Source organism: Ambystoma mexicanum, chromosome 4p (genome assembly GCF_040938575.1).
Source record: "Ambystoma mexicanum isolate Mex_15411 chromosome 4p, UKY_AmexF1_1, whole genome shotgun sequence".
NCBI classification, from domain to species: Eukaryota; Metazoa; Chordata; class Amphibia; order Caudata; family Ambystomatidae; genus Ambystoma; species Ambystoma mexicanum.
The window spans coordinates 1,170,916,610-1,170,934,049 of NC_090927.1; the positions used below are offsets into that span (position 1 = coordinate 1,170,916,610).

A 17,440-nucleotide genomic window follows, 5' to 3' on the forward strand; every position below is an offset into this window, starting at 1 on the left:
GGGCTCAAGCCATTTGAATTCTGACCAGACCTAAAGTTGCCAACGTAAATGTTGTCTACTTAACCCTCAGTGCAATGTTCGACTGTTTTAGGTTGGCAGTTTTCAGAAAGAACTGGACACCAATTTTACAAGGATTGCGTATTTTGATTGTTTTCGCCATTTTGGCCCTGAATATTATGATCACAGTTAATACATTTTAGACGCTGAGGACATATAGGGTGGAACTAAGGACAAGACAAGAATACAATTACTGAGAAAGATAAATTAAAATATTTCAAAAAATGATTGAAATACACGTATCAATTCCTCTCTCAAAAAATTACATACACACTCTATATACCAAATAACTGAACATTATTTGTATTTAGGTAATTGAATGGGGATTGAATGAGCTCCCAACGGGACTCGCTTACATTATCCAAAATTGTGGATGTGTCTCCCTAAGCGACTTAACAATCGTTGCATTATTTTAAATATATGTTTCAAGCATTACTGCCATGTGTCTGCACATTGTTGCTCTTACTTCTGAGGTCAGTGATCAATGTATTGGTTTTCAACGTGAATTGGTTGTGCTTGTGCTGGTGAACGTGTTATGGGTTAGATGTTGTGCATTTTAAGCTGCAGAGCTTCACACAAAAATTCGACACAACTTTGGTGATGCAACGTATTTATTTATTTAATGGTCATTTGTAAGGTCCCATATACGAACAGGTCACTTTGCAGCACCACCCAAGAACAATCGGAGGGGCGATGCAATAAAAGTGAACTTTAATGCCTTGGAACATTCAGATCAGGAAAATGCCAGGGTCCAGTAGGGCATAAGTATAGGCATTGCAAAATAAAACACTAAGATCAAGTGCAATCTCTCATAGTTCGACCAAGAGGCACCTAGGCCAAAAGAGGAAAAAGTAGACTGCAAGTGGAAGAGTGCATTGTAGAGAAACCCAGAGCCAAGGAGTCTTTACCAGTTTTGGAAAGTAGGAAAGAAGTGGTAGGAGACCAGAAGCCACCAGGGGGTAAAAACATGTATTATTGATCAAAGGCTTTTTAAAAAAGGAATATCTTAAGGCATTTTTCTAAACCAAAGATGGTCCTATTCCAATCTGAGATGAATAGGGAGTTTATTCCATAATCTAGCACTCACACCGGCAAATGTCCTGCCACCGATCTTCCTCCAGAAACTCAGTAATCTCTAAGAGGCAGATCCCAGGAGACTGCTGGGTATGCATGTACTTGGACGCTTTCTTCTGAAGATGCACCGGGCCTGAGCCTTAATAGGCCTGATGAATAAAGCAAAGCGTCTTGATGGAGATCCTGTCTTCAAGAAGGAGCCAACGCAAGGATTTCAGGGCCAGTGTGATGTGTTCTGTGGGATTCTGCGCAAGGATGAGCCTGGCGGCCTTATTTTACAGCTAGATGGGGAGAGTCTTACAGAGGGCGAGGTAAAACCTGCTGCCGTAGTTGATTCGTTTCTCGAATCTCAAACATGTGAGTGAAATTCAATATAGGTACGATTTATATGAGGGCATATGGGGCTAAGGAAGGAGAGCTATTGGAAATAACCTCCAACAATGAGCTGTCCAATCAGGGGAGGCCAGCAGAAAGGTAGAGAGGGCAAGGAAGCCGAGCCCAAACGGATGATTTCAATGTTTCAAGCATTATGGTTGAAGTTGTTCACTATCCAGTGGCGGAGCCGGGGTGGGGCAGGAGGGTGGTGGCCACTCCCCTGGCTTCCCCTGGCACCCAGTGTGCCCTCAAACCTCTCTCTTGTGCTCTATTATCCACCCCCTGGCATCAAATCCTGCCTCCACTACTGTCACCATCATACAGTTTTGGACACAGGAGAGGCAGGATGCAATCAAATTGGGCTCAAGACTGGGATTGCCACGCAAATAAAAGGAATCTGTGTGCCATCCACGTAGGTCTGGAAAGTGAAGGAGAGAAGAGGGACAGATCTAGTTTTGGACACTCCCCTCCCTCCACGGAGGGAGGATGCAATCCACCCCACGGTGCTATTATTGATGCCAAATATGTTTGTCAGGCTATCCAGCAAGGTGCCATTATCTTATCACAATCAACGACAGAGCAATGCAAGAATCCAAAATAAGGACTTCCCAGCCCTCCTAAATGACCCATTTGCTGCCTACTATAGAATTGTAAACCCTACCTGGAGTGCAGGAGAGAGAGAGAGAGAGAGAGAGAGAGAGAGAGAGAGAGAGAGAGAGAGAGAGAGAGAGAGAGAGAGAGAGAGAGAGAGAGAGAGAGAGAGAGAGAGAGAGAGAGAGAGAGAGAGAGAGAGAGAGAGAGAGAGAGAGACTACCCATGCAGAGGGACTGCCACACTGCTGTCCCTTGCCTGGAGCCAGCAATGCCCCCTACACCACAGCAACAGGGAGATGGCCTGTAAAGTGAGAGGGGAAGGCCATGGAAGGATATACATGTGCATATGAGACCACACTTGATGGTAAATGACAGTAAGTAGGTTAGATACATATGTGTTTGTCATATGAAGGTAGTACTGGCCATGTTCAACTGCACATAGATATGTGGAGCTTAATGAACCCTGACAAGTGAGGAGCACCTGGGCATATAATTGAAGTGCATGGGCATATAATTCTGTAGTTGGGATTATGAGATGGCAAATGATGATGGCAGCACCTGGGTGTGTGAGGCTGGACCTAGCATAAGAGGCTAAATTTGGCATATAATTGTAGCCATATCTGGCATATAATGTAGTACATGGGCGTGCAGCTATGTGCAATGGTGTTACCCAGGCACAGGAAGTTGTTTTAACGTGTGATGGTCCTACACGCCCATGTGAAATTGCACTTGGGCAGATAAGGTATTTTCTGGGTACAATCTGTATCTGGGAATCATACATTCTACCTAGGTATATGATGACTACGGCTTGGCAAAAGAGGCTTCACCTGGAATAAAATGGTAGCAACCATGCACAGGGCGCAGTACCTGGCATATGAGACTGCAAGTATCCCCAACCTACTCCCCACACTCAACTCACTCCCTGACAACTTGGACCCTGAGAGCCTGGTGGAGGAATACAATAAAATTATGTCCACTTCCCTGGACTTAATTGCCCCTCTCAAACTCAGGTCAAGCAAGCCCAAAACACACCTGAACAATTGGTACACACCTTTCCTCAAAAATTTAAGATAACAAAAAAGAAATTGTGAAACCATCTGGAAAAGAGACCCATCAGTAGCCAATAAAATCAAATTCACCAAACTAGCGGTCCTGTACAAAAAATAAATCCTCCTAGCAAAACGTACCTCCTTTGACTCCCGCATCTCCCAAGCCAGTTCAAACATGAAGGAACTATTTTCTATTCTAAAAGAAGTAGAAACCCCCATAACACCACCAGACACCTGCATCAAAGATAAGAATTGGTGCACCGACATCCAAAATGCCTTAGCCAACAAAATCGCTACGTTACAAAATAAAATATCCTGTAAAAAAGCATCCTTGAACAACCCTGCCTTGCCCAAGTCACCCGAGAAGCAGACTACAAGTGAATATACACAATTCAACTTTACAAAAGTGACCATACTCGAAGTTGAAAAAATCATCTTGTCATTAAAGCCCTCTAACTGCCAGGGAGACCTATGTCCAGCAGAGCTTATAAAAGACGCTGCCCGTGACCTCTCCCCATTTATCACAAAGCTAATCAATGCCTCCTTCGCCACTGGGTCCATCCCAACCAACCTAAAACAATCCTGGGTACTACCTCTACTAAAAAAACCTACTCTTGACCCAGCCACACCTACTAATTACAGACCCATAACAACGGTACCATTCCTCCTGAAAATCCTGGACAAGGTCGCCTATGTTCAAATACAGAAGCACTTGGAAGAACACCACTTGTTAGGAGCCAGAAAATCAGGCTTCCGACCCCAACATGGGACTGAGACAGCTCTCATCGACCTTCAAACACAGATCGATCTGCTCAAAGACAGTGGCCAAGCAGCATTACTCCTCCTCCTCGACCTCTCTGCAGCATTCGACCTGGTCGACCACTCGGTCCTTTGCACTCACCTACACACGGCTGCCCACTTCTCTCCCGAGGCCATTACATGGATTAGATCTTTCCTCGATGGCAGAACCATGAGGGTTTTTTCGCCTACAGACGCAGACCCCATACCCATCACTTGTGGCGTACCTCAGGGCTCCTGTGTCTCCCCTACACTGTATAACATATTTACCAAGCCCCTTTTCGATGATCTGGATCATCTCGGTATCACCTACACTAACTACGCAGATGATACCCAGATCCTCCTTCCGCTTTCTGGAGATTATGGAAATGATTTGGCCTTGGTGAATAGGGTTTACATCATCATCCAGGCATGGATGGCCATTCATCGTCTATGCCTGAATGATGATAAAACTGAACTCATCACCTTGGGCACCACTGCCAGCCTAAAGAAATTAAGCCCAGCCTACTCATCCTTCATAATTGATGGCAATACTATCAGAGTGGGACACGAAGTCAAAACATTGGGCTTCTACCTGGACTCCAATTTCACCTTTAACAGACAGGTCAACTCACTAGCCTCCTCCACGGCTTACACGTGTAAATTGATCCGTACAGCCAAACCTTTTCTATCCGACACCAGCTGCCTGACCCTGGCCAGAGCCCTCATACTATCCCGTTTAGACTACTGCAACACCCTTTATCTTGGGTCCTCCAAAGCCACTACTAGCAAGTTACAAACCCTCCAGAACAACGCACTCAGAGCGCTTGGGCATCTCAAGAAGAGACCACATTACAGCACATAGCCAGCAGAACAATTGGACCCCCATTACAGACAAAATCTCCCTAAAAACTGCCTCACTTCCCACAAGTCCCTCAATAACGCGGCCCCCATTTACATTATCAACAGATTTCACAGACTGACATCCTTGAGACCGCAAAAACAAAGAGGTGATGGCTGGAAGGTTGAGACCGACAAGGACAGCATAAAGAGACTGCCTCTCCATCCCTAACTACAAACGCTCTACCATAGGAGGTAATAGCTTCCCAGTGAAAGCGGCTAAACTGTGGAACTCCCTACCACCCACTCTTAGAATGGATTTACCCTACCAAAACTTCCGTTCCAAGATGATGTCTTCGCTGAAGACAGCCACTGTCTAAACATACTGAGCCAGGTTTCCGCGCCTCCCACTTGTCTCTTGGACATATTGGATACACAACTGTTAACTGTATATATGTATATATTCCTGCTTACTTTCATTATCATTGTGTTTATGCCTTGTACATATTTTATTGTCTGTAACTAAGTTTTGCAAATTCCTGTATCTGCTGCGCCCTGTTACCCTAGGGTATTTCGGTGCATTACAAATAATAAACAAACAAACAAACAAACAAGCAAGTGGGAAAAGGTGGCTCTACTTAGGCATAACCTGGCTGTGCTTAGCTATATGGGGCCACACATGCACATGACTGGAGTGCCCGGGCATAGGAAATCGCACCTTGGTTTTAGTTGCTGAATGTAGGCAGAGCTGGCTGTACCTAGGAATGTGAAGTTATACCCGGGCATAACACACCAAGTCGCCTGGCTACCGGGCAGTGCCTAGCATATGATGGCTGTGCTTGTGTGATGATCCTGTGCCTGGATGCGCAAAGCTGCCACTGGAGGTATGGAGATAAGTTCACAATGACTGCACCAGGCATATGATGGCAACACCTGGACATGTGAGGCTGCACCTGGCCATGTAATAACTAAACATGTGATGCTGTACATGAAAGCCCCTCAAAAGGTGAAACAAAATCCATTGGCTATGTTGACATGTTACTGATTTTCGGCGGAGTCGAACATATTCTTCTTGGAGGCAGCAAAAAGAATGTACGAGGTATGAGGTATTAGTGCCTCCAAGTTGCATTGCACAGATTTGTCATGGACTCCAGCAGCCCTATACATTTCCGTTTTTCGCACTACAACAACAATGATGAACTTTGACTTTGAACCTCTGTGACATATGCTGTGAAAATGACTTTTCCTGCCGTATTGCGTCCTATGCAAAACAATGCAGAGCAGCGCCAGATGGGTGTCTTGGCTCTGTGACTATAGACGTGTCACTCCCCTCCTTCAAGACATTGGAGCTGCTTATCAGTGCTTCCAGTTTCCGTGTTAAACAATTTAGGGGAAGAAAAAACACGGGATGACCACAAGGGGAAACATGTATGTGACAAATACTCCAAACATTCAGTTTCCTTAGACTTGTGCCGTGGCCTGTTTTTATTTCAACTGCGTCACATAAGCAGACCTCCGAATGGAACAAATGGACCAGGGCCAATCAGTGCATTCCCAGCGCGTGAGCTTTGCCCACCTCATCCAGTTTATTAAGCCCCTCCCTCCAGCCGTTAGGTGCATGGCTGAGTGGCCACGTCACAGAGTCTGCAATCTGGAATCTCAAGTTAAGCTACTTCCTTGCGTTTCAGCTACTTACGGCAACAGCGTGTACATACCCAACTGTAGAGTCTTTCTCCTCCTTCTCTAAAGGATACACTAGTGTTTGAAGTGTTTTCATGTCAGCACCATTATCTTTACATCAGCTGAGATCCATGAAACCAAATGGCGGATCTCACCTGTGCACTTTGAATGGTTTCAGGATACAAACCGAAGGTCTCAACTACCTGTGAATAGCAGCAGCTTAGACCACATCCTGCCTTCCAACCCCCAGGGCAAGAGCATCCTCCCCAGGGAACGGATCTGATATTGCACAGACACTTGTGCATTCAGTGGAGTAACTTTGCTGAAAATGTTGGAGTGGACATCGCATCTGAAGAAAAGGTGCCCCAGCCAAATGAATGGGGACAAAATGGTGTGCCATGAAAGTTGGGGGGGACAAACACCCCTGTCCCCACCTAAAATAACGCCCATGCGTGCATTACATGCAGAAAGCACGGACCAGCAGCATTGGCGGGAAGACCTTCCGGTGTCTGACCTGCCACCATGACAGCACTGCTCAACCACCACACAAACTTAAACTAGGCCGGTCTTCCACTGGCATGTATACAGGCAAACTCCTGACTTCATCAATCAGGAGTCTCACAACTATTTCCGGCCAAGAGCAAACCTAGACAGGTAGGAAAGAGGGGAATACCTTATGCATTCTTGACCCTCCTGCCAAGACCACAGATGAAGAGCCCCACACCAACCCCGACACCCAGGTGCTGGAGAAGACGCAAAGCCTGACCAACCTGTGCCAACCGCAGACATGGCTCTGCTACTTTCCCATGGAGCTTCCATCAACGCCCAACTCAAAATAGCTACGTCTCACACACACATAGACAGATGGCAGCCAAGAAGCCATGTATATGGCACTGCGCTGTAGAAAAAACACCTACGGTGATATAACAGATATCTTGCGCTGCTATTATAAGACTATACTGATGATGTAAACATACAATTCAGAAAAGAACTCAAGACCCACCTCTTCAAGGATTCTCTCCTCCTCAACATCTAGGCCATCGCGTCGCGCCTTGTGTCACCTGACTTGGTAGATACCACCCACCCCTCTCCTCCCCACCACCTGGTACAGCTGTACCCCTCCTCTGTGCCCCTCTGTATCGGATCCTCCACTGTAAATCAGGTCTGATGTTATCTCTGTAAAGTGCTCCGTTATGTATCTGTGTTGGTGTAGACCTCTGTGAAACGCTCCGTTGCTTCTCAAAGCTAGGTCTGCGCTCAATAAATGACATAATAATAATAATAATAATAATAATAATGATAATAAACATAATGATGATCTGCCAATTGGAAAGGGCTGCCTATAAACCTAATTTCAAATGGCATGGGTCGCTCTTGGTTGAAGGTCAAGCATTTAAGTTCCTACCAGTTTTCTGGTTGTTTTAAAAAAAAAATGTTACATAGCGGAAAACATGAGGGGGAAAAGTACAGCTGCTCCGTCAGCAAGGGTTGACACATTGAAGGAAATATGCCCCTTCTCTTCTTTGATTAATGCAGATGTGACAATTGATTTGCGGATATGGCCGAAAGGTTAAGGGATGAGAACATGTGTTTCAAGGAACCTGAGTCTTGGCTTGTCCTTCAAACATTCCTCAGGACTCAACGACTCACCAAGCATGTCTCGCCAAGCATTGTCTCGGGACGATAGCTCAGGGGCAACGTGCTCACCTTGGTAGCAAGACGACACAGAGCAACACAGGTTTGATCCCCGGATCCGCTTAGAAACCTCTGAGTATTAAGTGCGTTATAAATAACCTATCATATCATATCATGCTTATGACAAGCAGTGAAGAATGGGAAAAGGCTGCACGACCTTTGAGCGGGAGAAATACCTGCAGGTCGCTACCGTTGTGGTGCTGCCCCACATTGAAGGACGAGCCATTGTAGGACGAGGAATTGAGATGGGACACTCCCAGCGCCAGGTTCCGGGACACAATGCTGACCGACGGGCCGGTGAACTGGATCTTCAAGGCCAAGGCGTCGATGGTCTTCAAAGCTCTAAAAAAGGAAGGAGTTAGTGGAAGGCATTGAGAACATACCGCTCCCAAGAGCACAAGGAGGGGCGGCCTGATACATTTAGAAAACATCCGTTCTGTGCCAAAATTTAGCAAAGGAAATATATGACAACAGACATTTTACGCTTCCATCATGATCACAGCACGCAAATCACTGTTACAGAACCTATTGTGGTTTTCGGATTTGTTAAAATCTTTTCTTTTTATATGGGTGGTTTTAAAATGCCCTTGCTGAATTGAGTAGTGTATTTATTAAGATATAATAGAAAGTATTCATGTTATTTCAAAAGGTACCTAGCTATTGGACAAACCATAAAATAATACCAACACAAAAACATATCAAACATTGCTCCAAATAATGATACCAAGGAAGAAAGGACTGAAGAGCAGGAATGTGCATTCATGCCAGCGCACACCAGAGATAGGCTAGTGTGCATTCATGCCACAGCACACCAGAGATAGGCTAGTGTGCATTCATGCCTACCGCACACCAGAGATAGGCTAGTGTGCATTCATGCCCACCGCACACCAGAGATAGGCTAGTGTGCATCCATGCCCACCACACACCAGAGATAGGCTAGTGTGCATTCATGCCCACCGCACACCAGAGATAGGCTAGTGTGCATTCATGCCACCGCACACCAGAGATAGGCTAATGTTCATTCATGCCCACCGTACACCAGAGATAGGCTAGTGTGCATTCATGCCACCGCACACCAGAGATAGGCTAGTGTGCATTCATGCCACCGCACACCAGAGATAGGCTAATGTGCATTCATGCCCACCGCACACCAGATATAGGCTAGTGTGCATTCATGCCCACCGCACACCAGAGATAGGCTAATGTGTATTCATGGCCACAGCACACCAGAGATAGGCTAGTGTGCATTCATGGCCACCGCACACTAGAGATAGGCTAGTGTGCATTCATGCCACCGCACACCAGAGATAGGCTAATGTGCATTCATGCCCACCACACACCAGATATAGGCTAGTGTGCATTCATGCCCACCGCACACCAGAGATAGGCTAGTGTGCATTCATGGCCACCGCACACCAGAGATAGGCTAATGTGCATTCATGCCACAGCACACCAGAGATAGGCTAGTGTGCATTCAAGGCCACTGCACACCAGAGATAGGCTAGTGTGCATTCATGCCCACCGCACACCAGAGATAGGCTAGTGTGCATTCATGGTCACCGCACACCAGAGATAGGCTAATGTGCATTCATGCCACCACACACCAGAGATAGGCTAGTGTGCATTCATGCCCACTGCACACCAGAGATAGGGTAATGTGCATTCATGCCCACCAGAGATAGGCTGGTGTGCATTCATGTCCACCGCACACCAAAGATAGGCTAATGGACATGCATGCCATCGCACACCAGAGATAGGCTAGTGTGGATTCATGCCACCGCACACCAGAGATAGGCTAGTGTGCATTCATGCCGACTGCACACCAGAGATAGGCTAGTGGGCACACCAGAGATAGGCTAGTGTGCATTCATGGCCACCGTACACCAGAGATAGGTTAGTGTGCATTCATGCCTACCGCACACCAGAGATAGGAGAACCTGTTTTGACCTACAACTCCCATAAGCCTTACCCAAAGAGTCCATGGTGAGGGGCCATGACAGCAGCTGGCCAAAACATCTGGACACTCGCAGGTTGTCTACACCTGCCTCCACAGGCTGTCTACACCTGCCTCTACGGGTTGTCTACGCCTGCCCCCACACGTTGTCTAAGCCTGCCCCCACAGGCTGTCTACACCTGCCTCCACGGGTTGTCTACGCCTGCCCCCACACGTTGTCTAAGCCTGCCCCCACAGGCTGTCTACACCTGCCTCCACAGGTATGAGATGCCCTTCTTTTTTATTCATTGAGTAGAAAGCATTGGGAGGACAGGTATATCTGATATTACTTTTATGGTGCACAGATGAATTACACACCTGACACACTGGGCCTCATTATAAGTTTGCTGGTCCGGTAACAATGGTACTGGTAATCTACCGGTACCGTTGTTACGGGACCGGCAAACTATGAGTTCTGCTCGCGGGTGCCTTTTCGCCTGCCAGGTCAGACATGCAGCCGCACCGGCACCCGCGAGCAGAGCATGTTGGATGCACCGGCACCATTCGCGAATGGTGCCGGTGCATCCGACCTCCCTATTCCCATTGAGCCCTAGAGGGGTCAAATGAGAATGGGAAGCATTTTTTTTGGCGCGAATGGGCAATTACCGGGTCCGGCAAGGTCGTAATGACCCAATACCCACGGGCGCCGGAAAAAAAATTATACCGGCGGCCCACTGTGTTTTTTTTAGGAAATAGTACTTAGCAACTGCCAATCCCGGGAAAGGGAGTTGTCAATGTTGGTCAATAACGCCAGGTTTTCCATGCATACAGAATGCACCAATGGGAGCTTCAAGTTCCTCCCGGATGATCCGGATCTTGGATATCCCTTAGTTGATTGGCCTTTGACTGTTACAACACACACACACGTAAAACTTTCATGTTAGAGCCAAAAGTAGAAATTCACAATTAAAGGTACATTGGAGCAACATGAGCCGTGTTTTTATGTGTGCAGATCATACGATTGCCAATTTGCAAACACTTCCATGGTTATCCTGTGCCAAGTGCACTCCTTTGTGAACCAGCAAAAATATGAACTTTGTGGGTATGCACAGAGTTGTGCTCCTGGGGAAGATGACATAGGAATGATTTTGGGAACACCCTATAATGTCGTGCTGAACCTAAAAACAGACATTTGCAAACCTCCTTCCGTGTAATCTTCAAGGACATTCATTAAAGGCCTGATGGTGTTGCTGCCCCCATCCTTGTTCTCCAACACCTTCTGTTCTGATCTCTTCTACCTCTCATCTCTTTGGACTCTGATCTTTCTCTCTTTTGAGTAATGACTCTTTGTCATGAGCCGCTGCCTCTCATGAATGATGCCTCAAGCGCCTCAACAACAATGGGCCTTTTGTGCTTTGGAAAACAAATACATGAAGAAAATTGATGTCTTCCAAAAATGGCCAAATCTTCCAGTAACCAAAGAGGCTGCCATTCAGACTACAGTCCTCTCTGTTGCATCAATGACACAAGCCAGATATCAAGGCATTAGGTCAGATGCAAGAGTGTCATTTCTTGGCCATTTTCGTGCAATCCATGCAATAATATTATTGCTCTATTTCCTGTTTTCCATTTAAAATTGTGTTAAGCGTGTACCGGGCATTTGTTGCCTATCTTCCTTGCCGTGTACTACTGCCGAAACATACAATTCCTTCAAAGGGTCCCCATGACGCTTGGTTATGACCAAGTTTTCTTGTTAGGGCCATGTAAAATCTATTTGTACATCCCGCCATCTCGGCACCTGCGTCAGTAAGTATGCATGCCCTAAATGTACTAGGACCAGTTTGTTCGTCTGTCCTGCCCCCCCACACACTGTTGTCCTCCCCTCCCCCGCCCCCAAGCTTGATCTCTACTGTACCACTTCATGCACTTGCTCTAGGAGAAATGTCGTCTGGCCTTGTAGGCTAGTTGTTCTGTTAAGATCATGCAGTGTTTCAAGGCCTAAGAATGATTACTGTATTCCCTTTTTCCCATCCCGCTTTAAAGCACTTTGAAGCACTTCACCTGTCTACAAGCACTATATAAATAAACAATAAATAAATAAAAATAAAGATACGTTTCTTCTTTTTACTCCCTTGGAACCAGGTCAGTCCAGAATCAGGTACAATTTAAGAAACTACTTTGCCCTCCATTTGAGAATTAGCGAATTTCCTTTGAGGTAAACTTCCTTTGTGGATATTCCCTCACTTGAGTGGTTAGTCCTTGCCACTCCTTAGGCACTGCCATCGTATATATGCCACAACGTTCCTCCCCTTCTCTGCATGTCTTGTTGAGCTTGTCTGTATGTAAATTCACACTATGTCATCTTCGTTGCTTAGGAATATTTCACAGGTGTACTAGGAACAATATTTGGTGAACCAAACTCTATGAAGGAAAAAACGATCCTATTGAGAATCAGGCCCCACATTGCAATCAAGGCTTTAACACCTTAAGTGCCAGGCTATTATGCAAGTCTATGCAAAAGGGCAAGCATACACATCCTTGGCACTAGAACACCCCACATAGAGAAAGAAGCACAAGGAAACCTCTTATGGAAATACAAATACTCAAGAACTAAAGAGAACTCACTCTGAAGAAGACTTTGATAGTGCCTCATCTGAACTGCTGAGGATGTTGGAAAACACAGTTAAAACGGTCGTCCCCAAGGAAGCATTGATTTCTGCCCCGTTCACAATCTTCTTCAGTTGCTGGACGAAGGTGCCCACCTTTTCTTGTGTCAACTCCTGGTCTCCACCAGTGAGATTCAAAAGCTGGTTGGCTAAATCTTCGGGGTTCTCGATGGTGTCTAAGAACAAAGATTGCAAGTGAGCGTGTAGGTGTGTCTTACATGTTTTGGAACTAAAGGCTTTACATTTTGGAAGAATGCTGTCACTGCAACTATAGGGTTTGTGTCAGTGTTGTCATTCACATAAACATCTAGACATCTAACACAATAAAACATGCATGCAAAGTTGCGTGGTATTGAAGATCTTGAAGATCTCTCTTAAAAGGGAAAGAGACGAGACGAAAAGGGAGTTGTTTAAAGAAAAAATGAAATTGGAATTTACAGCAATGCCACTTTATTTATTTATTTATTTCAATTTTTATAAAGCACCACACGCCCGTGGGTCTCAGGCCCATAGCTTTTACACGCACACACACACACACACACACACACGTGAGTGCATGCACACACACACACACACTCACAAATGTGAAAGAAGCTAATAATAAAGAAAAACAAAAAAAAATTATGACACACGTTCAAACAAAACCTTTTCAGGAAGAGAAGTGCACTCTACAATATTATGACAATATTGAGAGTGAAAATGATTTACTAGACTTGAAGAAACCTGCTATGGGTCACCTGTCGAGTTTGATACTAACCACTTTATTTACAGAGGGTAGACAAATAATGTTGAATCGTCCTTATATTATGTCTCTATTGGCGACCATGCCTGCGCTTGAGCTGATATCCTCTGTAGATATTGTTTTGGTAGATTCTATTCACAAAAGAAGATTCGACTATGTCCGCTTGGTAATTCCTTCTGCGTTGGTTAGAACGCTGTTGATAAAAGAAGCTGAGGCTTTACAATGCAAAGGATTTGACATCTACCAATACACTAGCACTGATTCGAAACAAAGCTCCACACATTCCTACTCTGGGGGGGAACAGAGTCTTAAATCTGGTATAACCAACGTGGGTGAAACTGAGCAGTCGGGTACGGTCAAGCAAGATTTGAGAGGCTTGACCCTCGCACTAAAAGACGCGATTGCTTCTTTGAAGATGTTAGTTAAACCACTTTAGCGATTTGGGTAAAGCTTCAATAGGATCTTGGAATTCTAGGGGACACTCTCAATTGCTGAATAACACAGATGTTACAGACTGTTTGGTCAAATTTGATTTAGTTCTGATTCAAGAAACATGGTCTACATCGCAATTGACTTGAGAGAATTATGATACTTGGCAAATACCTGCCACTAAAGGTGAAAAAGGGAGACCGATGGGTGGCTTGTTTACTGCTTGCAAGTTCACGATGGATGCGGTAAACATAGATATTTGGGTAGAGCTGGAATTGTTTTTGGCAGTAACTTGTAACATCAAATTAGGAGACACCCGAGTCAACGTATGTATCATTAATGTATATTGGAACCCCCTTAAACACACAGAACTGCAATTGCGGAAACAATTAAAAAAGGTAGCAACCAAACTTGACGCATGGGGAGAAACAACGTCAAATAATATTGTGTTAATAGCTGGTGACCTAAATACTGATTGTAATCTTAACAGTTCTGAGATTGATGTGTTGTTAATGTGACATAGATACTACTGATAACAAACTCAGACCTGTTACGGGTAACAGCAGATTGAGAGGGGCGATATGGATGAATTTTATGGAGATTATGGGGCTGATTAAAATACCCAACGTTAACCACACATGGAATGCTAGAGGTCATGGCTCGATATTAGATTATATGTTTGTGACAAATGGTTTGGAACAACACATGTCGCAATTAGTTGTGCTGAAAATGCCTACAAGCGATCATAACTTGCTGTCGATAAATATTCAACATACTGAAAACATAGATTGCTATGCAAGTTACGATGAAGAGCTACTTACTAATATTTCTGGGACTCGTATACGCTGGTCATACTCTAACACAAAAAAATTTACATCTGTGTTATACAAAGACTTGAGCTGCTTATCTGCTGAGGAGAACGCTAAAAATCTGTCGGCCACCGGCTTTAATGATTAAATAAATGGGATTACACAGAATGTATGTCAAAATAAGGTAAAAAAGGTTAAGAATAAACCCCACATTCATGTCTTTGATAACCTGACTTTACTTAAGAAAAAAGAGCCAAGACATGAAATTCGTAAGCTAAAAAATGGCACAGATGCGCTTTCAGAAAAGAAAAAAAAGATAAAAGGCTTAAAACAAACATATAAAAATTGGTTAATCTCTCAAAAAGTGGCTAGAGATCAAACTGATGGGGAGAAAATACTTGCTGCGATTAAGGGCAAAGACATCTCTAACTTTTGGTTGATATTAAACGATAACCTGGTTAAGCAAAAAGAGATTTGACTTACTCAAATCAGTGAGAATATGTGGAAACAACACTTTACTGAATTATATGAAGTACCCTGCTCTGGAAAACCTTTGAAAGGGAACGATATGCAAAAATATGAAATTCTTAATGAAGTGTATAAGAAACTCTTCCAAAAATGTAACTTGGACTTGGATATCTCCCCCAGCAATATAACCGGTCTGATTGTGGAATCTAAAAAGTCTGCAGCTCCAGGTCCTAGCAACTTATCAAACTTAATCCTGAAAACTGATGCTATTCGGTGGGGAAATATTTTACACATGCTGTTTGCCGATATACTTGTGAACAAATTGATACCAGATTCGTGGAGGTTAGCCATCGTGATTCCGATATACAAAAAAGGCCCTAGGTCTGCAGCAGAAAGCTACAGACCTATTGCAATATCTGGCGCTGATTATAAAATGTTCACGTCTATTATTTTTAAAGAACTGGACAACTGGATCAGTAGCCGTGATGCCCTCGATCTTAAACAAATCGGATTTAGGAAAAAGTTGGGCACTGATTGCGGAGGTCTTGTCCTGAAAAGCTCGCAATCTAAGGTCCTCCTGAAACAAGGTTCTGCAATTTTTGTGGCAGCGATGGACCTTTCCAAAGCCGTTGATCTGGTCGATCATCGCACTTTATGGGAAATATTAAGAGACTTATCGATCCCTAGCCATCTTCTTGAAATGATTATTGATTTATAATCTAATACTAAAATCAAAATCAGACTTAATTCTGAAGGACGTCTTACATCGGAACAGTTAGTTCCAAATGGTCTGAGACAAGGATGCAAGTTAGCTGCTAAGTTATTTAATTTATATGTTTGTAATGCGGGCAAGGAGATGAAAGGTAAAGGTTTGGTTGCACCGAAATTGGGGGGAATTCCGATAGAATGGCTAGCATACGCTGACGACTTTTTACTTTTAGACTGCACTAAGGTGAGGCTGCAGAGACTAATAAATGCTTTTGTAGTTTTTATATCTAGCATACATTTAAAAATCAACCCAGACAAAACCACTATAATACGTCTAGGGAAGACCATGAGAAATCAATCTCGGCTAACTTGGGTTTCTCAAGGGAAAAGAATTATCTGCCAAGAAACTTTTAAATATCTAGGATACCATTTTTCAGGTAATGGTTCTGTTGCGATTATGAAAAGACAGCTAGGGGTTAAAGCTGACATGTTACGGAGATAGATGTGCAAAATCAACAGCAAACTTGGTAGATTCAGCGCGATTCCGTTGAAACAATTTTACACGATGTCATGTATCCCTAAATTTGTATACGGCTCTAATTTTATGAGCTTGACAATATTGGTTTTATGAAAAAGCTGGAAAGTGTAATATGGAAAGGTGTCTTATATTTCATTCCGAAGAATACACAGATAGAAGTAATCAGATACAAATTTGGCCTACAATCGTTGAGATCTATTATTATCTGGAAAAAAATGTTGCTGTGGAGTAAATGTCTGGTCAACGATTCTAAATCATTATAAACAATAGCTGGCAAAGACCCATCTAATGATTTTTGTATGAAACTGAAAGTGTACATTGATGTGATTTTGGGGAAAGCAGGCATTTCGCCAGAGATGTTATCAACCAATCCTTTAAAAGTGAAACACATACTGAAATGTAATGACTGGCAACAAACTCTTAATGCAGTTGCACAATCCAAAACTGTGAGTCAAGCCTATTTGTGCTGGAAATTTAAACCACTGTTGGAATTCTACTTGGAAAAATACCCTTCAAAAAAATTTAAAAACTCTTTTATGAGATTCCGCTTTAACATCCTTAAAACAAATCATGTCTTGAAAAGATGGAATATGTTAAAAGATGCTTGGGGCTGGTGTAGGTTTTGCAAGAAAGAAGGGGTGGAAGAAACCCTCATGCACCTTATCTTGCTGTGCCCAGCTTTATTTTAAAGAACGTATTTTATACTTCGAGCATTTGGACATCTACACTCTGTTAATACGGAAATGTTGTGGTTTCAGATACGACACAACAGCTCCACGGTCTTGAAAATAAGAATTATTGCCTTTTTAAAGAACTTTTGTTTTTTGGAATGAAATGTTTAGTACGAGATCTTAAAACCTTAGTTATCTGCATATACGATTTTAGATGAATTGTGATGATAATTAACTGTTTTTGATTTTAAAATGCTTTTTATGCTGTATATTGTGTTTTTTTAATCTTGTGATTCTACTTTTGTAAAGGTTTATACAAACCATATACAAATAAAT

The 17,440-nt window shown here is 43.8% G+C and overlaps 1 protein-coding gene across 4 annotated transcripts in view; it reads right to left on the reverse strand.

Moving 5' to 3' along the window:
• ADGRG6 (adhesion G protein-coupled receptor G6) overlaps nt 1-17,440 on the reverse strand; it is a 606,009-nt gene that overhangs the window by 97,860 nt on the left and 490,709 nt on the right. For all 4 annotated transcript variants that reach the window (XM_069606809.1, XM_069606811.1, XM_069606808.1 and 1 more), the window contains 2 exons: nt 12,699-12,915; nt 8,317-8,482 (listed from right to left, as the gene is read on the reverse strand). In XM_069606809.1, coding sequence (XP_069462910.1) covers nt 8,317-8,482; nt 12,699-12,915 — 383 coding nt within the window. The remainder of the gene's footprint in view (nt 1-8,316; nt 8,483-12,698; nt 12,916-17,440) is intronic.